Consider the following 23,566-nt stretch of genomic DNA (forward strand, 5'->3'; position numbering starts at 1 on the left):
GTACATATTCGGCTATTTGGTAGCGGTATCTCTTCTGTTTGGGCTTGGAGAATACCTGATTTACGGGGAAATTAAGAAAATCTGGGCAGCAGTTCAACATCTGCCGAGGCTGCAGACCCAGGTGGATGGGCTGTGTAGAGCCGTACAAACTCAGACTCAAAGCCTGTTGGACCTGAGCCGTAAAGCGGACAGGTAGTCCAGCTGAGAACGTGCTCGCAGGCGAGAGGGATTAGATCTGGAGATAAGGTTAGGTTCTGCACTGTGAGGACGGTAACTAATGAATTTGGAATATTGGATTTACTGAATGGGTTCCCCAGTGAAACTGAAGGCTGTTGGAAAAAAAACAAGCAGCCTGTTCCAAAACAACATCTGCATAATTAGGAATTTGGCTCCCTAGCCGGCCTTGGGCTGGTAATTATATCTCTCCAGGACAATGTGTGATGGCCGCTCTTCCCCTCAGTCCTCTCTGTGATTTGTGAAGCTGGATCTGGTGTACCACAGCCCCTGACGAACTTCCATCACTATCAGCGAACTGTTTTGACTAGGAGCTGGCATCTGGCTCCACAATGCCCCCCTCCCACCCTCTCGTCTCTGTCTGCATCCCCTCCTGCCTCCCCCCTTTCCCCACCATATTGCTATCCTGGCTTTAAATGTGCAAATATGCTTTGCTAAGGTGTTTTTTTTTGGATGACTTTTTTTAAACCTAACTACCCCATGATGTGTGTTTGTTTCCTTTTCCGGGGACTGATTGTAGCGGCGGTGCCAGAGTGGCAGCGGCTGCGGACACCCATCTCCCTTATGTTAGTCTTGTCTGTTCTTCTCTGGATGGTTGTTCTGAACGCAATTTCGTTATATTATGACGGAATGTCGTTATATAATTTGTTGTATAATGATTAATTTTGTTGTATGTATAATGACAATAAAGTTCTATTCTATTCTATTCTTGGAATCACTGGGTGGGATGCTGGAGGGTGCTCCATCTGGGAACTCCATTGTCCTACTGGGCGATGACAGTGAGACTTGGACTGACATGATTGGGAGGAGTGGCCTGCCTGTCTGAACCTAAATGGTGTTCTGTTATTGGACTTCTGTTCCAATCAGTTTTTCCACAACAAACTTCATCTTTGAGCATAAGAATGTTCATAAGTGCACGTGGCACCAGGACACCCTAGGCCACATGCTAATGATCAGTTTTGTTATTGGGTCATCAGATCTGTGGCCTTATATTCTGGATACTTGGGTGAAGAGAGGAGCAGAGCAGTCACCTGATCACCATTAGTGGGAGGTTTGAACAGGTGGCAGGGAAGAATGTTGGATAGGCCTGCCATACACAAACTTATAGTGAGGGAGGCCTGGGAGCATTTGGCAGAGCGTAGTGTTAATAAAATCTAAACCCAAAGGCATTCTTGGTGGTCACTTAAATACTTAAAGCATCATTTTAAAAAAGAAATCAGATTCACACTCTACTGTATGACTCAAACCTGGATTTTCTTTGCTTAACTGAAACTTGGTGTCACACAAATGTTCCAACAAACATGAGCGCTACTTGTGGGGTGGCTGTGGCTCAGGAGGTAGAGCAGGTCACCTACCAATCGGAAGGTTGGTATTTCGATTCCTGGCATGCTCCGGGTTGCGTGCCAAAGTATCCTTGGGCAAGATACTGAACCCCAAGTTGCTCCCAGATGCAAGCATTGGAGTGTGATTATTATATAGTAAATGCACTTAGCTTAGTTTCATATGGAAGTGCTTGGGTGAATGCAAACATGAAGAAAAGCACTATGTAAGAACTAGTCCATTTACTCCTAGTTAGACAGAAAGGATAGGGTGTGGGCAGGGTCTTGATTTTTAAATATATGTTAAAGAAAAGTACAAATGTAGTGCAGCAGAACTGAAAACTGCCCTTAAATGTTTAGCTCTAAATGTGATTATTTCCCCTTAGATGAGTCATATTGCCACCACACAACATGTCATTTTATGATCATAAGATGCAGTGAAAGGGTTAAATATTTGCAAAGAAACTATATTTTGTGGTGACTACAATATTAACTGAAGTAAAAATATAAGACTGGTAACACCTCTTGTAAACTTATCAATCAGAAATAGATATTCAAATGAGTGGGAAAAGGCAGTAATAACTGAAGTTTTGAAACGAGGGGGGGCATGATTTGATGTGTAACTCACACCCAACTTCCATACTTTCTGCCCTGCCAAAGCTACTTGAGAAGGTTGTGGTATCATAACTAACCTGAAATAATTTGGCTTTAGACAAAATTATTACACAGAAATTGCGAATTGTTATTTTGTTGGAAATAAAAGTATAAATTTAAAAAAATATATTTAAATAGTACTTTTTGGATGGCAGTGTTCCTTGATCTGAAAAAGGCATTTGACACTGTCAGCCACGACATACTTCTATCTAAACAAGCAGTTGATTAGTTTGACCCATATATTCATACAAGAGAGCAGTGTGTGAGAGGTTGATCAAGAGAAGCCATCTTTCCAATGGGTATTCCTCAAGGATCAGTCCTTGGCCCACTATTTTTAATGTCTTGTGGTTTTATGTAATTTAATGTTGTGAAATATTATTTGCGTATGGTGGATGTAAAAACCCAACTGTTTTTTTTCCCCCGGAAATTAGCAAGAGTCACAAACTGTCTGTGCAGCACATCAGTTTCAGGCTCCGTATTAGAACTATGTTAAAGCCTGTTAAATAAAAATAAATGAGAAATTAAGCTTCATAACTACTTTTGATGTAAATATAATTATCTTCTCCAGACACAACACTCACAGACACTCACAGTGTTCTGATCTCAGTCAGCAGCTGCAAAGTCTCGTGGAAAAGGTGGAGACTCTGATATCAGGACTTTTTTTTTTAAGTCTGCAAACCAAAGTGTTGTTGCTAGTGTGTTAACTGTTCTTAAAATAATGTTTTCTGCTCATGCTTTCAGTCTGCCTCAGAAACAGACACAATTTCCCATTAAAAATCCTCCCTGTGTGATTCATTCTGAAGGTATAGAAGCTTCTGAAATTTCACTGAAACACATCTGAGCTAAAATGCAGAGGATGACAAGTTATAAAAGCTTGATTTATAAGTGACACAAATCAGAGTTGAGACGTCTGACTCACACCTAAAACCACGGAAACAGTGAAGAGGGGAAAATATGCTAACTCAGCAGGAATGATACTGAGACAGTTTTTGACTGCTGCCTGGTGTGTTTTTCGTTTCCATAAACTGTTTCAGAATACACAGCATCTCAATCTGTCATACTATAGGACAGGGCGCTTCAACTCCAGGCCCCGAGAGCCCCTGTCCGGCAGGTTTTAGATGTGTCCCTGAGCCAACACACCTGAATCAAACGGCTGAATTACCTCCTCAGTATGCAGTCAAGTTCTCCAGAGTCCTGCTAATGACTTCTATATTTGACTCAGGTGTGTTGAAGCAGCGGCACATCTAAAACCTGCAGGACAGGGGCTCTCAAGGCCTGGAGTTGAAGAGCCCTGCTATAGGAACACACTCTAGTTGCTATGCATTCTGGTATGTTGAGGCTTTGTTGGTGGGGAAACAGATTTGCTTTCTTCAGTTTAATGCAGTCCTCTGTGCGTAACAATGCTGGATGTTTGCTGTTGAGATCTGTGGAAAATTCAGGGCTCATCTGTTTGTGACCTGCAGGTGTGTAAGAGGATCTCTGCACACTGTAGGCCCATTTTCTTGAATAGGCTGTTGTTAGTAGGACAACACTGCCACCTGCAGGTAGGGAGTGCAAAGCTCTGGCCAACATTAGGAAACCATCACTGCTGAGACACTGAGCAGGTCTCACTGCCGTCATGATGAAAACAAGGCGAAGACTTGATGTCTCTCCCGCTGATTCACGACCCAAGCAGCCAGAGAGCACAGACGCCGCCTGCTCTCCGCCCTTCTGCTTCACCTCCACCCCACCACCACTCATGCCAAAGCTGCGAGGGACACTTTGGGGAACAGCCATTTTATTAATCAAATTTGAACCTTTGTGTTAGTTTCTCTTTATTCCAGTGCCACCATGGTGAACACTCATGTTAAAAATAAAAAGTGACATTTTTTTTTTGTTGTTAAAATGTATAATCATAATGAAGACAGTTAATCATAGAAACTAATCATAGAAACTGACATTATGACCTCACAGCATTTTGGATCCCTTCAGGCTAACTCAAAGAAACAGAACAGAAATGGGCCAGGGCAGACAGGAACAGAAAAACAGCTTCTTACGCATATCCACATGAACTTTTTTTTTCTCAGATATTTCCCATAGACATTATAGGTTTGGTTTGAAGGGGGGATTCTGCTGGATTGTCTCACGTTTTTTTTTTTCCCTGTAGAGGAGCATCACTGCAATGCAGCAACAGTAAATCTACTGAAGAGAGTGAGAGCCCTGAAGACTCTACCTAGTGCACTGAGAATAGGGATCTGGACACACTTGAGTCGGGCTGTTGTGAAGTGCAAACCATCAGTTCTCAAAATCCTCCCTGTTCTAGCTAACGTCATTTACCAACCTGGCAGACAAGCAGTGGTAAACTACACCTGAATACAAAAGCTGGAGTGTGTCCGGCCCTGTAAGTATACTCACAACATAGTTATTTATCATCATTACAGTACAGTATAGAGCAATAGTTTTCATAGACTTTTCATATCTTTTTTTCATATTGCACCATCAGAGAATGGGACACAGAGAAAGATCAACAGAGACTCCATTTCCTAATTAAAATGAGATATGTGCAAACATGACTAAGGACTTTATTAACCAAATCAATTCTTCCCTGTAATATCCACAAATAAAAGTGATTTCTCTTTTTATATATATATTTATAGTAATAAGAATAATAAATCTTCACATTGGATCATTTCATAGTGTGACAAAATGCTCGACTGGTCTGCCCAGCCATGATCGTAATCTTCACTGTCTTTTAATTGGTCAGTCCCCATGCATCCATAGGAAATAGATTTTTTTTTCTTCAAAAAAAGTAACAATTTGAGAGCAGCTGAAAAGTTTGGACTCTAGTGTCAATTGCTTTCATTCCGAGATTTCTCCAAGTTTCATTGAGTGTTTCAGAAGGATATTCCATAGGAAAAACATGACTCCAAATCGTCATCTTCCAGAAACCAGGAAAAGAAAACCAACAGAAAAAGACGTCCAGGTTCTTATGAAAACACTGGAGTAGTAATGGTGATAATAGATCATTTGGTAACCAGTGATTAATGATCAATAATAGCTGACAACTAACAATTAATAATCACCAATTAATTATAAAGAATGAACAAGAATAAATAATGCTCCCTCGTTACTCGATTAGTTTGGCAAAGCTTCGTCTTGACTCATTTCCAATGAGTGAATTTTTTTTCAAGTGATACAAACAAATAAACAAAAAGAAATACAAACAAGAGGTAAAAGAAAACTCTAAAATAAATAAAAGGACATTAGTAAAAGTGACCCCGTCCTTGGAGGGAGGGGACGTATATACAGAACTGCGTGGTGAAAGTCAGTTTACTGCACTTGAGTGTTAAGTCCAGTGTTAGAGTGAGTTCTAGTCCCGCCCCAGGTGCCCCTGCTGTTATACCAGCGTGTAGGACTTTGCGTAGGGGTTGCTGCTCTGTTTAAGATGTCCTCTGGAGTCCAGCAGGGACTCCTGGGAGGTGCTGAGCTTGGCTGCCTGGGCCAGCTCTGAGCCCTCTCTGTGGGGGAGTGTGGCTGCAGAGCCAGGCTGCCACTGGGCCACTGGGTCCCTGCTGGCCTGAGGGGCCTCTGTGGGTGTCGGGGGTGCCATGCGAGAGGGCCGCTTCAGCGAGCGGCTCTTCTGAGGCTCAAGACAGGCCTGACCCATGGCTGCTCTCTCCCCACTAGCTGTCCCCCTAGATGACCCCGAGCAGGACATGCCTCGGTTTAACAGGAAGTCCATGCGCAGATAGGGAGGAAGATGAACCAGCTCGCCCCCTGCAGGATGACAAACACAGATCGGGGTTAGTAAGATAAGCAGACGTTCCTGACCAACCTCATCTGGGCCCTGTTCTTCAAATGTGGCTTAAACAGTTCAGCTAACAGTCATCAGGCTAAAATATTCCTGTTTATTCATTTCAGCTAAGTTACTCTCTCACTTCCCTCATATGCAGTTTGATGGTGGATATCTTGACCTGGAATAACTGTGCACTAAAATAAACAAAACACCAAATCACCAGTGATTTAAAACCAGGAGTGCTGATCAGATCATATGGGAATCATCCCTGCATGCACTGGGGCAATCGAGTAATGAACGTAATTTGTGGTTTTGCATTATAATGGGCAGGATGTGTTCTACACTGTGCTCCACAATGTTTCCACTGTCAGACAGATGCTACCAGTGAATGTGGTCAGACTGTGAGAGGCTCACACAGACACAACAATTATAAGTCTGCAAAGGAAATCCCTTTAATCGCTCCAAAATGTTTTACTCAAAACATCAAAAGAAGGATCACAATCTTTTACTCATAGAAACATATTTGTCTTTTTGGAGTGTCCATCCTTATTGTATATTTTATCAAATTTTCATTTTAAAACTCAAACCGCAACACCAGGTTATCTTTAAATGACCTCCACATCCCTATCTAAAGTCAAAATATTACATTTCTATTACCTTTTGACTGAACCTAAAACCTTTTAATTTATCCTCATTTTTACATTGACAAATAAAATGTTCTCGTTAATTAAAGCAAGCATAGTTGCCTTTCTTAGATACCTTTTTTTTGCCACATTTGTAATGAATTCTTAGATAGTGGTTCTGTATCTTTCTCCAAATTGGTTTCATGCAGATTGCATTTGTGATTTCACTTTAAGCCGGGCATAAATGAGACAACTGTCAGCTTGATGAATTCACTACTGGTGTTAATACTAGGTGTCAATATAGTTACAGTTTAGTGGCTATCAGCAGAAGGAAGATCAAAGTGAGGTCAGTTTTAATTAAATGGTAGCATTTCAAGCGGACAGAAGTGTGGTCTCTGGGCAGCTTGGCCTCACCCGGTCTGTGGGCCTTGGGCACGGCCATGTTCATAACCCGGCTGACATCCTGAGGCTTAGGCGGGGAAGCAGTGAAGCGGCAGATGCCTGATTCGGATGGCGTGCTGGAGGTCAGGCTGTCGGTGTAGTCGTTGGTGCCTGCCGTCATCTGCTCTGACGAAGTGTCAGAAATGAAGCATTCGGTGATGGTGAATTTGGCGTGGCGCAGCTGCTCCTCCATCTTGGCGTGCTCGTAGGCTCTGGCGAGCTCCTCGTAAGTGGAGGAGGCACTCTCTGTTGACACCATGCTGCTCCGTGCACGGTCTGGATCAGGCCCGGCGTTAGTGGAGGGGATTAGTATTAGAATTAGTGCAATGCTACTTTGTTAAAGTTAACACAGATGCTATGTTGTTAGACATGTTGGGTCACATGAAGTAGCTATATGTTATTTACCTGTGTCCTGAGATGGGCTGACGCTGTAGCTGTCACTCTCCTTGTCAACAGAGCCCGCTACTCTGGGTGTGGGCAGCCTCCAGTCAGTGCTGAGTGTGTGGGAGGAGACTGGAGGGTGGGGGCGGTTTAGGGTCCACTGGCTGGCGTACCGGTTGCGAGCAGCTGGGCCGGCTTTGGCTGTGCGGCGGGCTGTAGGGTCTGAGAGTGAGGCAGAGAACGCAAGGCATTTAAGCAGGTCAAAGGAAGGACTCGGCTCAATGAAATGGTCATGACAACAACATAAAAGAGTGACAGTGGTCCCAACCTAACCGAATATAGACCCGAGGATTACAGTGGATATTGGAAGGGAGGGAGGCTGAGGATGGTGCAAGTTTATAATAGATGACATTAAACCTGTTTCCAGTATTTTCTATGCACTCTGTGTCAGACTGAATTAATTCAAACTAACACTGAGCTCACTGCATGACAGTTATAGTTTTGCATTTTTCATTAGTTTCTATTTTGTTTCACATTTTTGAAGTTTTCAATTCGGTTAGTTTCACTGTAGTTACTTTCCAGAGCGAGTTTGTTCATCTTACTTTGAACTAAGTTACTTAAAAGTGTTCAGTTTTATTTTAGGTTTGATTACTTGTTTAATTTCAATGCTAGTTTTGATTTTTAGTCAAAATATTGGAGCCTAGTGGCTCATAGCCATAACATTCCAATTTTAATAAACATACTGTATGTAACAAAGGCAGTACAGGTGCTTGTTGTGTTGACCAATTTGATCAAACGGGTCAAATAGATTTACTGTTCATACTTTTATGTTGCTTTAGTTTTGTTGCACAATATCACTGAGTGATTTTTTATAAAAGCTTTTTTCTGAAGTAGTTATTTATAAATTTAGTTAATTAAAATGTTGTTCAAACTTTACTTTAACGTTTAGTTATAGTTAACTATAAAAATCCTGCAGGTTGCACTAAGCTGATACCACACACAGAGTTTCAATTTATATCCAGGCCTCGTCCTGGATCTAGTCAGTCGAATGATTTGAAAACACAGCAGCCTGTGGGGAACATGAACCAGGAAAAATAATATTTGCTCAGTGCTCTTTTGCAACTTTTAATGCTAAATTAATACCTAAACCAAAGGCTTTTGTTCTTAGAAATGGTCTCTATCTGCTTTGTTTAGTCGTTGTTATTGTTTGTAGCACTGTTTATACAGTGCTCAAAAAAAAAAAATAAAGGATTTTTAATCAGAGTTTAGCATCAAGTCAGTGAAACTTCTGGAATATTGATCTGGTCAGTAAGTAGCAGAGGGGGTTGTTAATAAGTTTCAGCTGCTTTGGTGTTCATGAAATTACAGTAACAGCTGCAGCAGAGGGGCAACAGTGAGACAACCCCCCAAAACAGAAATGATTTTATAGGTGGAGGCTACTGACATTTTTCCCTCCTCATCTTTTCTGACTGTTTTTTCATCAGTGTTGCAGGCTAGGGTCAGTGTCATCGCTGGTAGCATGAGGTGATACCTGGACCATACAAAGGTTGCACTGGTAGTCCAACTCCTCCAGGATGGCACATCAATATGTGCCGTTGCCTAAAGGTTTGCTGTGTCTCCCAGCACAGTCTCAGAGCATGGTGGAAATTTCAGGAGACAGGCAGTTACTCTAGGAGAGCTGGGCAGGGCCATAGAAGGTCCTTAACCCATCAGCAGGACCAGTATCTGCTCCTTTGTGCAAGAAGGAACAGGATGAGCACTGCAGAGCTACAAAATGACCTCCAGCAGCCACTGGTGTGAATGTCTCTGACCAAACAATAAGAAACAGACTTCATGACGGTGGCCTGAGGGCCCGACATCCTTTTGTTGGCCCTGTGCTCACTGCCTGGCACCATGGAGCCTGATTGACATTTGCCATAGAATACCAGAATTGGCAGGTCCATCGCTGGTGCCCTGTGCTTTTCATAGCTGAGAGCAGGTTCACCCTGAGCACATGTGACAGATGTTAAAGGGTCTGGAGAAGCTGTGGAGAATGTTAAACGGCCTGTAACATCGTTCAGCATGACTGGTTTGGTGGTGGGTCAGTGGTGGTCTGGGAAGGCATATCCATGGAGGGACACACAGACCTCTACAGGCTAGGCAACAGCACCCTGAGAGCCATTTGGTTTCAGGATGAAATCCTTGGACCCATTGTCAGACCCTACACTGGTGCAATGGGTTCCTTCTGGTGCCTCATGTGGCAAAAAGTATGCAGGCAGTTCATGGAGGATGAAGGAATTGATACCACTGACCGGCCCGCACGCTTGACTGACCTAAATTCCATAGAACACCTCTGGGACATTATGTTTTGGTCCATTCGATGCTGCCAGGTTACACCTTGAGGTGACTGTTTGTTGTGATTTGGCGCTATATAAATAAAACTGAAATGAATTGAATTGAACTGTCCAGGAACTCAGTGATGCCCTGTTCCAGATCTGGGAGGAGACCCCCCAGGACACCATTCGTCATCTCATTTGGAGCCCCAACGTTGTCAGGCATGCATACAAGCAACATGGGCACCATACAAACTACTGAGCACCATTTTGAGTTGCTGCAGTGAAATTTCTTTCCTAACACATTACCCAGGCCATATCAGTAGATATTCAGCTTGACATTTTTTTGATTGAGATCTGATGTGCTTCCAAAATCTTCCTTTAATTCTTTTGAGCAGTATATTTGTTGTACTGTTTATGTTGTACAGTATATTTGTTGTACTGTTTATGTTGTACAGTATATTTGTTGTACTGTTTACGATGCAACAATTAAATTGTTGCATCGTAAAAGCCTAACCAAGCTCAGTTAAGGTCAGTGGTCCTGTGTGCATTGCACTGTTTGCATTTTACTGAAATTAAGTGATGTTTTTATGTGTCGTCCCTGTTAAATAAATAAATAAATAAAAAAACCATGGTCTGTAGTTGGTGCAGTCACGCTGGTAATGTATACCTGATAATAAACCAGTTTACCAGCTCAAGTCAGCAGTGCAGTCTATTTGTTGAATGGACTTCATGTAAATATAGAATCTCTGGTGATAATTGGCCCACAAGGAAACACCTTGCTGACTTTAGAACAGCTGGCATGGCAACAATAGTGTAACTATAAACCTTAGTAATGCGCCATATGAGTGAAACAGCATTCTGTTAAGCTGACAGCTGGAACTGATTTATGTGTGTGCATTTTTTTTTATAAGCATGCAGCACAACACAGGGGAAAACAAAAGGAAAAATATGACACAAGAGAAGGAGATGTTCTGGGAAAACAAAAGCAGATGTAGACATTTTAATGTATTATGAAGTTAAAAAAAAAAAAAAGAGTCCGTACTGGACTTACTAGTTCCTGGTCTGGCATCAGACACATCTACCAGTGGACCGGTGGCCTGGGAGATTGACTGGTAGTGGACAGTGTGGGTGACTGTGGATGACTTCTGTTTCTGTGTCTCCCCGAAGTCGTTGTCAGTCAGTAACACAGTGGACCTGTCATCTTTGGGATAGCAACAAAAGCAAATTTAATTCATGTGCGATGTTACATTATGTATTGCAGCACCAGTACAGTGCTTGCTGTGTGCTTACCGACAGTCTCCATGGTGTCTCGCTCCTCGATGAGAAGCTGGGCTCGGGGGATATCGATGTGCATGCGGAGTGTCTGCTGCTGTTTGTTAATTGGCTCTGCTGGACGCGTGTTTTTGCTGAGAAACACCAAGCAAAAGAAAAATTAATGGAAGTTTAAAAGACCTTGTAATTATTTCTGCTCAGAATGTGCATGCTGAGGTAAATGATGATGCTTAATGAAGCTGTTACCTCATGAGCATCTCAGCCAAGCTTTTTGCATCTAGAAAACAGAGAAAATCACTATTTAGAGGCAAGCACATGCCACACTTGAGAAACCTGCCCGTCACATGTGCCCACCATCTCACCTCGGAGTCTCTTGAGCCTCTGCTCCCTCCTCCTCCTCCTTAGCACCAGCAAACCGATGAAGATCACAACGATACCCACCAACACACAGGAAATGGTCACCATCATCTTCAAACCTTCGCCGCTCCCAGGGTTATCCTCACTCACATTGGGTGCCTTCACTAAAGGTGCGATGGTACCTGTGCAGAGATCATGTGAGAGTGTCAGGAGAGATACGGGCACTCAACCTACATGAAAATCCCTGATGTGTGTCCTTAAATGACAGCTACTCAATGAATCATAATGTGTAAAAGTCAAAACCACTGGAAGCTCAAATCTTAAAAGTTTAATATTTTGTGTTTCACCATAAGCTGCTGTCCTCTCTTAATAGCTGTGCTTGACCTTTTGTCAAATTGGCAGTAACGCTCTGTTCCCATTTTTCCAAGCTGTACCTCAGTACGAATGAACTCATCCTTCATAGCTTAATGCTTGTCCCCACTCGCTCTTCAGCAGCTGCAGAATATAAGTGAGGCAGGAAATGAAGTATTTGGTCTTCATTAGTAATTGTGGTAGAATACCACTGAACCCCTTAGTGTGCAATATGAGCTGGTAATGCTGGCATCCTTTATCTCAAAGGAGATCAGGAGATTATTTGAATCTTGTGTTGACATTCAGGGGGTGTCATGAAAACCAGCTGAAGCCACTAGATTTGGTATGAAATGTGTTTTTTATTGCCCAATTCATCAGAGGAGGCTCAGTCTCCTTGAGCCTGAAGCTCTGCCATTAACAGAAAAGGTGATTTATTCCTCTTTGCCTCAAACTCCCACACTTAGCCAGACTCTTAATGCCAATAGTTACTGAGAACTTATGACTTCTATCACAGGTTCCTTACTTAAGTGTCAGTGTTCACATGATGCTATGCTATATAGCCAAAAGTATTCACTCACACACCCAAATCATTGAATTCAGGCGTTCCAGTCACTTCCATGGCCACAGGTGTATAAACCAGCACCTAGTCATGCAGACTGCTTCTACAAACATTAGCGAAAGAATGGGTCGCTCTCAGGAGCTCAGTGAATTCCAGCGTGGTACTATGATAGGATGCCACCTGTACAACAAGTTCAGTCATGAAATTTCCTACTAAATATTCCACAGTCAGCTGTTAGTGGGATTACAAAGTGGAGTCGACTGGGAATGACAGCAGCTTAGCCATAAAGTGGGAGGACACGTAAAATCGCAGAGTGGGGTCAGTGAATGCTGAGGGTCATAGTGCACAGAGGTCAGCAACTTTCTGCAGTCAATCACTACAGACCTCCAAACTTCATGTGGCCTTCAGAGTAACTCAAGAACAGTGTGTACAGAGCTTCATGGAATGGGTTTCTATGGCCGAGCAGCTGCATCCAAGCCTTAAATCACCAAGCACAATACAAAGTGTTGGATGCAGTGGTGTAAAGCACATCGCCACTGGACTCTAGAGCAGTGGAGACGTGTTCTCTGGACTGATGAATCACGCTTCTCCGTCTGGATAGCTGATGGATGAGTCTGGGTTTGGTGGTTGCCGAGGGAACAATACTTGTCTGACTGCATTGTGCCAAGTGTAAAGTTTGGTGGAGGGGGATTATGGTGTGGAGGTGTTTTTCAGGAGTTGGGCTCGGCTCCTTAGTTCCAGTCAAAGGAACTCTTAATGATTCAGCATACCAAGACATTTGGGACAATTTCATGCTCCCAACTCTGTAGGAACAGTTTGGGGATGGCCCCTTCCTGTTCCAACATGACTGCACACCAGTGCACAAAGCAGCTCCATAAAGACATGGATGAGATAATTTGGTGTGGAAGACCTTGACTGGCCTGCAGAGTCCTGATCTCAACCTGATAGAACACCTTTGGGATGAATTAGAGCAGAGAGTGTGAGCCAGGCCTTCACATCCAACATCAGTGTCTGACCTCACAAATGTGCTTCTAGAAGAATGGTCAAAAACTCCCATAAACACTCCGAAACCTTGTGGATAACCTTCCCAGAAGAGTTGAAGCTGCTATAGCTGCAAAGGGTGGGCCAACATTATTTCATAGATCATGTACTGTAGACACAGAAATATTTGTGCCTAAAATACATGAAGAAGAACCCTCCCAAAGAGATTAATAAAGTTTAATCTAATCTAATGTACACTTTGTACATTACACACTAAATAGAAACATCTATCTACAAGGAAAATATGGTGTAGAAAAGGGTTAATTTTCACTATTTCCTATGGAATACCCATAAATGTATTGATAGAAACATATTGATGTATCTTTATATGGTTTAAGTAGACTTGAGTGTGAGAGCAGATTTTGGTTGGTGTGGCCTAAAGTTCAGTGACCAGACCTACTGACCTAAGAAGACGTGAGATACTGACCTTCTTACAGGATCAAAGTCAATGAATGGAATGAATCCAGGTGGTGCTGCTGCAGGTCGCACAATTTTTTTTTTTTTGCCATTTGCATAGATAACCCATATGGCCTGTCATTTGCGATTGTCAGAACAATGGGATCATCAATCAGATTTAAGATAAACAGGGATAAAGGTACTTTAGTGCTCAGGCCTCCCAAAAAGTGGGTGTCACCCACCCAATGATCCATAAATTTTTATTTTCCAATCAGCTAACACCATTATCATGTAAGAATGGGATGACACTCAAGTTCATGTATGTGTGAAGGCAGACGAGCAAATACTTTTGCCAATATGGTGCACCTCTGGAGCAGCCAGTGAATCACACAGGTACAGCATCCTGCCAGTTTTAGTAGCCCATGACAAATATTACAGTAACTTTGCTCTCTGTGAAGAAAAGAGTGGGAAACATATGGTCTCCTGCCACCGTGTGAACTCACTGCCATCATAGCTGAGTGTTGCAAACTTGACTCTCTTCTCAGCATAGCCGGCGCTGTTGTAGACTTTCATCTGCAGCTCGTACCAGGTGGCCTCCTGCAGGTCGTAGAGGATGTAACTCTTGGTGAGGGAGGTGCGCTGTGCTGTGGTCCAAGTGGGCGAGTCTACAGGCCGATATTCCAGTGTGAACGAGGTGATTGGGCATCCACCATTATTCCAGCCATTCAGGTTGAGCTTGACTCGAGTAGCGTTGATGCTAGTGAAGAGCTCCTGTTCTTTAGAGTACTGAGGTTCTGTAGGAAGAAGGAAAAGAAAGTCAGCATTCAGATAAAGTATTTACATCTGTCAAGGATTAAAGCACAAAAACAACAACTTAAGACAAAGTACTGAGTTGGACCCCCTTTTGCCTACAGAACTGTCTTTGTTGTTGAACGTATGCTACGAAGAATAAAGTGCTAGAAAAAGTCCTCAGAGATTTTAGTCCAGATTAACATGACAGCATCACACAGTTCATGCAGACATGATGCAAATCTCCTGTTCCACCAGATCTCAATCCCAGTTATTGGATTGGGCTCTGATGACTGTGGAGACCATGTTCAAGAAACCAGTGTGAGATGATTTGAGCTCTGGAAGATAGATTAAAAGGACAGACATGGTTAGCAATACTCAGACAGGCTGTGGTATTTAAATGATGCTCAGTTGGTACTAAGGGCCCCAAAGTGTGCCAAGAAAATGTCCACCTGTCTGAATCATTGATACAAGGCAGGCTCGACCAGTGCTTTCATGTTGTTTATACCAAATTCTGAGCCTACCATCTGAATGCCGAAGCAGAAATCAAGACTCATCACACCAGGCCATGTTTTTCCAATCTTCTATCATCCAAGTTTGGTGAGCCCGTGTGAATTGTAGCCTCAGTTTCCTGCACTGCTGTTCATTGAATATTTTCTATTATTCGGACCATTCTCTGTAAACCCTAGAACTGGTTGTACAGGTAAATCCCAGGGGATGAACAGTTTCTGAAATAATGACACAAGCTGAACAGGTGTACCTAACAAAGCATAGCTAGTGTTATTGTAGACTTTCATCTGGAGCTCTACCAGGTGTCCTTCTGTCCATGCCAGTGAGTTTGTGTACCAATAATCACATGTAATACATTCTGTGTTATCACTTCAGTTTGTAAATCAGGATGTTTTATGTCATACTCAGTTTAAATTTGCTTGATGTTCCCTGTCAAGTGCGCTCCCAGATTTTCACCAAGGATCTCAAACTTGCAGACACAGAACATCAACTGTCTAAATGAGTGGGTGGTAGCACCTGGCTCTCCTGGTTAGACTAAGCCATCTGCAGCTGAAGAGTGAACAGGAAGAATTTATCCTCCAAGGTGATGCTGTCAATGTAAGGTTCTACTGTAATTTCCTGAGATGTTTGAGGGAGAAACAAAGACTTAAAAAGGTTTTAACTTCACCAGCACAATCTTTCCTCACTACCTGGCCAGCTTGTTTTTTGCTCCAAAAAATTAAAAGTGCTAGAGAAGATTGAGGAGAATTTCCATGGAGTGATCTAAAAATAGCACCCGTATGGTCTGGTCATGCATGAGAATATGATCTTGAATGATAAGTTAAATCCAGTAACTCGCCTTTGACCTTTATTTAAAGAAAACATGCACTCAAAGCGTTTGTCACTCCTATCATTGTTAAATATTTAAGTTTGCATCCATCACATATAATCCAAAAAAAACAAAACAATTGTAAAAAACATGTGAGTGCTCCACTTAAAAAGATAATAAGACATCAAGATTTGCCCGTAACATGCCTCTTAAAGGAAAACGGTTCATACCTTTCCCATGGGTTTTTGCTTCAATGATCTCACTGATGCGTCCGGGACCCACAGCATTCTGGGCGGTTAGGGTGAACTTGTACCAGGTGCCACACTTGAGATTTTCTAGTCTATAAGAGCGCTCACTTGGACTGATGGCAAAATTACCCCACTGCTCACTGTTATCCTCTGAGTACTGCAAGATGTATCCTGAAGATGGCACAGATGGGGACATGAATGTAAATCAAATGGTAAAAACAAAGAAAAAAACAAACGCAAGAGATAAAAACACAGGCAGAGTCTGTTGGACCTCTTATGGAGCTGCCACCATTATCTCCTGGGATCCAGGAGAGGGTGATTGAGGTGGTGGTTGTCTTGGTCACTGTGAGGCGAGGCTGGTCAGGAGGGACTGAAGGAAACACGGCAAGAAAAAAAGACTTAAACAAGAAAGATTAAAATAAAAAAATCCAGCACTGAAAAGATGATAATGTGTTATTCATTCATCCTTCTGCCCATGGTGTAATTCTTACCTTGAACCTGCAGGTTGAGGACGATCTTGTCCAACCCAAAGCTGTTACTGGCCACACATGTGTAGTTCCCAGAATCCTCTGCTTTCACTGTGCGGATAACAAGGCTGCCGTTACTGTGGACACTGCGCCGGCTGTCAATCACAACGGGTGCTGGGGTTCCATTGCTGAGACACAGATACATTTACGGTTAGCTTTCAGCGTGACACACAGATACTGGATACTATAAAGACACACAAATATTCAAAGAAAAGAGTTTCAGTGATTCGTATTTTACTTACATCTCCTTCAGCCACTTGATGGTTGGTGAAGGCTCACCAACTGCCTTGCACGGCAGCATGATATCCCTCATCCAGGGGGTCGTCACAGTCCTGTTGAAGGTCAGGATCCGAGCTGGAGCTGCAAAAATACACATTCGATCAGCCTGCATAAGAGATGCAGTGATATTGCTGTTTAGATGGAGAATTTAATTTAGGCTGTGCTCACATCACACATCTCTGGTAGAATTAAAAAAAAAACCCTAAAGAACACATTTCTGTGAGTTTTTGTAAACTTCTACAGAGGAGCAACAGAAAGCATCATCGCTGCAAACATCACAAACTGGTAGTGGATGTGCACAGTCCAAGAAGAGAGCTCTGCAGTCGATAATTAAAACCATTCACAACATCATGGCACAATCAATGTCTGAAAAGCCCAACTTTCACCAGTTGCATCTGAAAAACTGCTTATTTTTTAATAACTAAATCATTATTTTATATTTTTGGATTTGTTTAGCAGCATGAAGAGATTATATCTATCACTTTGAGCAAACCTGTTTTGAATAATAAGAATACATAATATGTTCACTCTTGAAGTCATAAAATTGTTGTGCATTTTCTACTCTTTACACTGTTAGCTCACAGAGTCGGCTCTGCAGCCCACAGTGTGATGGTGTTTCTGCATCTGAACAGTGGAGCAGGGAGAGCACATCCATCACTCCAGGCAGGATGTGAATATCCTGATAGGAGCTATGGGTCCTGACTCCAGGAATGCAGAGTCTGTGGGCATATGCATCAACTTATCTGCTCTTACCAAACATCTAATGTGTTATCAGGGCCAGATGTAGCATTATTCAGATTTGGTGATGCTCTTCGTCCTACGAGGCGATACTAGAAAGAAGCTACTACACATTTTACCCGTCCACACAGAACTAGAAGGTTAAAAATGTAGTTCCAGGCAACTCAGTGTTGTTCAGCACTGAATAGCACATTTTACAATAGAGCAACTCCACCTACCCTCAGCCATGGGTTTGACAGTGATGATCTCACTGGCATTTCCACGGCCCGCAGCGGTCACCGCAACAACCCAGATACTGTACTGGCGGTTCTTGCTCAGGTTTGGAATGCGGTAGAAGAACACATCTGGGGCTGCCTCAAATTCACTGCTCACCTAGAGTAGGGAGGACATTTGGAAATTACTCCAGTTCAAACTACTATATTTTAAAACTTAGATTCAATGTTAAAGCTGCATCTGGTGACATTCATCTTAATGATAACAAGCAGCTCAAACGAGTAATGAACAAACATTGTGTTTGCATCCAAATCCTGATACTGTACATCTGAGCCACAGAGCTTGTCTGATGAAACCCTGTCTGAAGCTTTTAAAATAAATCATTCTTCTGCAAACGATCAGTTAACTGTTTGACAGCTGCAATTTTTGGACCTCTTTGCTCTTCCATGTGTATAAACAGAAAGTTGGAAGCAGGGAGAGCAGCAGCAAGAGCCCAGCGCAGAACAAAGCACACAGAGACAACATTACGACAACTCAGAAACAGGACTGAAAGGAGGTGCTGGGGTGAAGGTGGGTTGCAAAGCAGCTTGCAGTTGCACATCAACTACAGGCACACCAAAAAGGTTGAACACAACACAGTATCTGACATTTGCCATTTGGGTGCCTAGAAGACATTGCTAACTCAGCACCTAACCTGTTTTTGTATGAAATACACAAATCACAGCATTATATTGTATCTATATATAAATGGCTATCTGATCAAATCAATTAAAAAACATAGAAAAATGAAAGACACACTGTTTATTCTTATCAAAAATATATAAATGTTTGGTCTAAAATGGACTATAGTTAGCTGGACAGCTTCTGTCTATGACTAGCTCTCAAATATTTCATTTTTTTCAGAGGCCAAAGATCAGTTTTAGACCAAACTATTCATTATTTAGCATTTTCTATATACACCTCTGCAAATGTTATAGTTGTTTATTTGTGTTTCACATATTCATGTTGTAAATGGACCTGTTCTTATATAGTGCTTTTCTACTCTCCCTGAACACTCAAAGCGACATGTCTCATTCACACTCTCCAGTGAACGCATCGGGAGCAGCTCAGGGTTCAGAATCTTGATCAAGGATACTTTGGGACACTGACTGGCGCAGCCAGGAATCAAACCACCAACCACCAACAACCCTCCGATTAGTAGATGACCCCATAGAGCCACAGTCACCCATGATATATTGTCTGTGTGTTAGCACATCTTTAGAATATGTTACATATTTATAGTAATTTGTGTGATATATGCTTTAAGTAATGAGCAATAAATGGCTGAAAATGGCCCATATTTAAATGGAGATATTCAGGGCATATAAAAGGTACAGAATTGTAGAAATGTTAAAATCAGTCTGGTGCTCAGTTGGTGTAAAGCTCTGTAAAACTGAAGAAACTTAGACAATTAATAACTGATTTATCCATTTTTTTTTACTACTTTGGTATACATGGTCACACATTTACATTTATTTATGCTTTGATTTGAAACTACAGTTCCCTGCTTATCAGAAATATTTCATTCTTCAAATTCAAAATGCAGTAAAATTGTATTCACAGCAGCTCTTGTTACTGTCTTTAGATTTAAAACAGGAACTTGAATAAAGAAAAAACCAAACAAGCAACATTTTCTGTATAATGTTCTTTTTTTAGGATTTTTTTTTTTACCGTGGGGTGTGGGTTGGAGCAGAAGACAGTGTACTTCCTGATGATGCCATTCACTTTGAGAGGAGGAAGCCAGGACACAAACACCACTGAGTTGGATGCAGCTGCTGCCTTTACACCCGCCGGAGGACCAGGAACTGAAAGCACGGCACAATTTAGTTGATATACGCCCCACATTAAGCTAATATTAATACTCAGAAGATTTTTATGGCTCTTTTTACACTGATTATACAGCTAGATAACAGATGGCCACATAACATATTCTGCAGCACTTTCTGCTACATTCATGACTTAGTGCTCTCTACTTAATAAGTATATTTAGGATCCTGCCTCATTTTTATCTCAGTAAAATACTGTTGCTCAAGAAAAACTGACATTTAGTGTAAAGAGGGGAGATATTGTAATTCCTTGAGGCCTTAAAGCAATGAGTCAAATTCACTTTAGGACAAATCTTAGCATAACCTGACCATGAAACAGCCTGTATGACAGAATCTTGCTACAACCTGACAGCTACCCCGTGCTTTTTTATTTGGAGAGGTGACTTAATCTTCCTACCATCCTCCTTGGTGCGGGTGTAAATCTGTTCGCTGCGAACTCCATCACCAGCTCTGGTGAAGGCCAGCACCTGGATGCTGTAGTTGGTATATTTCTCCAGTCCATCCAGCTCCAGTGAGGGCTTAGAGGTCGTCACATTCCTGATCTCTCCGAGCTCTGATGGATGGAAAACAGAAGACAATAGGTGTATAAATAGGTGAATAAATCATGGTGACGTCTACACATTCCTACCACTGCTAAAATATATATTTTTATCACTATCAGGGGATTAATTCTGGCATTTTAAACTGTTTGAACTGTTACGTTTGATTGGCTCACCAGGAAAACATGACACTGAGAATATTGAACATATTGGTTTCAATAAAAAAAAAATGTTACAGTATTATTATAAATGACATGGTTATATGTTTAGATTCTGAACTTCTTTAGTTCTTCTTTAGAAATTCAGAATTATTCTATAAACACACTGACAGCAGTAATAAATACTCTATCAGACATCACAGTACACAAGGCCACTCTGGTTACTGAATTATTTTAGTGAAATAAGATAAAAAATATATCCCCATGCTTTAAATTTCTGCTACTGTAAATAATCCAGTGATATAACAGGCTGCCACTGGTCCAAACCTGTGACGAGTATAATATACAGGACCACATATAGAAAAGAAAATGTTAGCCTTTCATATTGAATCACAGAATTTAAACCAGCCTACATCCAAGCATGGCCTGTGGTGGAAGACCTTGACTGGCACCCTGCGTCCCTCAGCTGTTACCATCCGAATCATTGGTACCTCAGTGTGTCCCTGCTCTGTCTGTATTCCGTCATCACAATGTTTTCTCCTCCCTGCTTTCTTGCTTTTCATTTCACTCCAGAGCTCTACATCACACGACCAGCTCTCTTCTTCTCATTAATGAGCTATTAAAATGCTTAAAAACTGTGCTGCCATGCAGCAAATGTGCAGGTTAAGCAGGACTGTGCTTGTATGTGCCTGGCCTGCAGTCTTCAGATACTGTCCACATACAAAAATCAAAAATCAAAAATAATATTTCCACCAAACTGAAACCACATCCCGATACAGAAAACTAATAATAATCAGTGGTGAATTTTTGCCCATATTTTTCTGCTGTCTGCAACTTTAAGATAACTGCAACCCCCCCCCCCCCCCCCCCCCAACCCTTAATTAAATAGTGGATTAATTGTTTTTCCACGCAAAAGGGACATTTACAGATGGTGTGATGATTTGCTGCTTTTCTTTGTTTTACATAATGGGTGAAGATAATAGTTTAGACAAAACAAGGAATGTGAATATGTTATACTTCACTGTCCTGGGAATTTTTAACTGTTTTGCTGATGTTATGGCTGCATAATGCATGAACTATTACTGTCAAGAACAAAAACCCTGTTATTGTCACACAAACTGCAATCCTGGCATAGCCTGCACCACTGCAGTTAGGGTTTGTAACTCCCTCTGCTGGTCAGTGAGATTATATTCTGTCATACTGATGAACTGCACTTTTCTGGGATTGAGTACAATAAACAGTCCAATCACTATATGAAGTGTTAGGCTATTGTATATATTAATTTAAAAATATAAACCAACACATTTACAAATAATAACATTTACATGTTGCTTTGAGCATTCATCCACTGTTACCATGCAAACTAGCCTTCGCTGTCAAGTCTTGAGCGTTCAAGTTGTGTGGGCAGGCCAATGTGATGTGACAGTACAAAGGGCAAAGGTAATCACGCTGTCACAACCAATCTGGCTGACACTGCCATGCCATGCTGTCCGCCTTCCAAACCAAATCAGCATACAGACTGCTGAAGGTTACGCCATGCCTGAAAATCCATCCGAGTAACTACACTAAAAGCTACAATTTAGTCATTAGAAACAAATATTGGATAAATAAAAAGTCACATACAGAAAGGACTTTAGGCAGGATGTAAGGCTGGTAACTTACAGCAGTGTTTTAACCTTAGCAATTCTATAAATATTTTTACTTTGTGTTTTACTCCTTTATGCATACCCACGTACAGGCTCAGAAGTGCTGGCCTGTCATTGGGATCAACAGTATCTTGGCCAAGGACACCTCAGCATGCTGGGACCACTAACTCTGCCATTAGTGGACAACTTGCTGTAAAACCTTAGGAAAAGCTGTCATGGATTCTCCTTGGATCTGGACTCATCAAGTGAAATGATTTGGTCTAGCCTCTGTGTGTGCAGTGGTTTACTAACTGTAAGAAAACGGAGGGCCTCATCCACCAACATGCATGAGCACAAATCTGTGTGGAAACAGTTTTTATAAATGTTTTCTGCACAAATCCTGGCTTCATCAATATTTTTAAATGAATTTGTTTGTGGATACTAACATGGGATGACAGCTGGGGTACACCTGTACAGGTCGCCAGGCTGTCGCAGGGCTAACACAGAGAGACACACAGCCATTCGCACTTACACTATGGGTAATTTATTATCACTAGTTAACCTAACCCCACTAACTGCATGTCTTTGGAACCCACGCAGACATAGGGAGAACATGCAGACTCCACACAGAAAGGTCCCAACAAGATGCTGGATTCCAACACAGGACCTTCTTGCCGTGAGGCAGCAGTGCTAATCGTGCCATCGTGCTTCTTTATTTTTAAAACAACATTCAAAAAAAAGTTAAATGACCAGGTGTATTAAATAATATTAAGACTGATGCCCCTTCATCCCTGTAGGATTTTGTCACTGTGACCTGCATTTCTTGGCAGTATCCCACTGAAAGATGTTTGTCCGGTAACTGCAGTATGTCGTCTTGAGCTGACAGATCAGGTGGTCTGCACAGGGCTGCTTCCTACATTTTTCTGGCGTGTTTAGGGAACACTGCACTCTCTGACTCCGCTATTGCAACCTAAGCCTGCCCCTGTCTTTCATTTATTTTTATCACTCACGGTTTTTCTGGCTCCTAGATCATAATAATAGATGATAATAGACTAGGTGAGCCCCCTGAATAGGTGCATCAGACTAGGTTATCCACCTCTGCTCTGATTGGCAGCAGACTCATAATAATGCAGATCACACCTATCTGTGTGACCTATGTTTCCATAAAAAAAAAAAAATGCTATCAGAAACAGCCGTGTGTGTGTACCTCCATCCGGCAGGTTGGCCCAGTAGATAACTCTGAATCCCAGCAAGTTGCCATTCAGAGCTTCTTTAGGAGGCGTCAGCCAGGACAGAGAAATGACCTCTGGGGAAGTCGCGGTGGCCTGGACATTCTCTGGAGGACGACTGGGCACTGACGGGAAAAATAAAGAACAAAGTATGAAAACAAAAACTGACAACACATGTAATACCCAGTGATCTCCACTAGGTTGTGATACATCCACACAAATATCTATGATTAAACCATGCTGCCTGGCTCCTTCACAGCTGTTTTTGTAATGGGACACTTCAAATGCATTAGTGCTGTAATTAGATCAAGAGTTTGTGT

The 23,566-nt window shown here is 42.0% G+C and overlaps 1 protein-coding gene across 2 annotated transcripts in view; it reads right to left on the reverse strand.

Moving 5' to 3' along the window:
• Window positions 1-4,004: 4,004 nt before the first annotated feature.
• Window positions 4,005-23,566, reverse strand: part of dscama (Down syndrome cell adhesion molecule a) — a 100,252-nt gene continuing 80,690 nt past the window's right edge. Inside the window, exons 18-33 of one of the 2 annotated variants that reach the window (XM_030745885.1) lie at window positions 23,225-23,371; window positions 20,093-20,248; window positions 19,541-19,674; window positions 17,836-17,989; window positions 16,843-16,960; window positions 16,565-16,728; window positions 16,345-16,443; window positions 16,056-16,244; window positions 14,222-14,512; window positions 11,377-11,553; window positions 11,261-11,291; window positions 11,033-11,148; window positions 10,785-10,943; window positions 7,452-7,649; window positions 7,020-7,322; window positions 4,005-5,963 (exon numbers count right to left, since the gene is read on the reverse strand). In XM_030745885.1, coding sequence (XP_030601745.1) covers window positions 5,584-5,963; window positions 7,020-7,322; window positions 7,452-7,649; window positions 10,785-10,943; window positions 11,033-11,148; window positions 11,261-11,291; window positions 11,377-11,553; window positions 14,222-14,512; window positions 16,056-16,244; window positions 16,345-16,443; window positions 16,565-16,728; window positions 16,843-16,960; window positions 17,836-17,989; window positions 19,541-19,674; window positions 20,093-20,248; window positions 23,225-23,371 — 2,816 coding nt within the window. In that variant the 3' untranslated portion in view covers window positions 4,005-5,583. The remainder of the gene's footprint in view (window positions 5,964-7,019; window positions 7,323-7,451; window positions 7,650-10,784; window positions 10,944-11,032; window positions 11,149-11,260; window positions 11,292-11,376; window positions 11,554-14,221; window positions 14,513-16,055; window positions 16,245-16,344; window positions 16,444-16,564; window positions 16,729-16,842; window positions 16,961-17,835; window positions 17,990-19,540; window positions 19,675-20,092; window positions 20,249-23,224; window positions 23,372-23,566) is intronic. The other variant, XM_030745886.1, reaches the window with a different exon arrangement.

Source organism: Archocentrus centrarchus, chromosome 14 (assembly GCF_007364275.1).
Source record: "Archocentrus centrarchus isolate MPI-CPG fArcCen1 chromosome 14, fArcCen1, whole genome shotgun sequence".
Classification (NCBI taxonomy): Eukaryota; Metazoa; Chordata; class Actinopteri; order Cichliformes; family Cichlidae; genus Archocentrus; species Archocentrus centrarchus.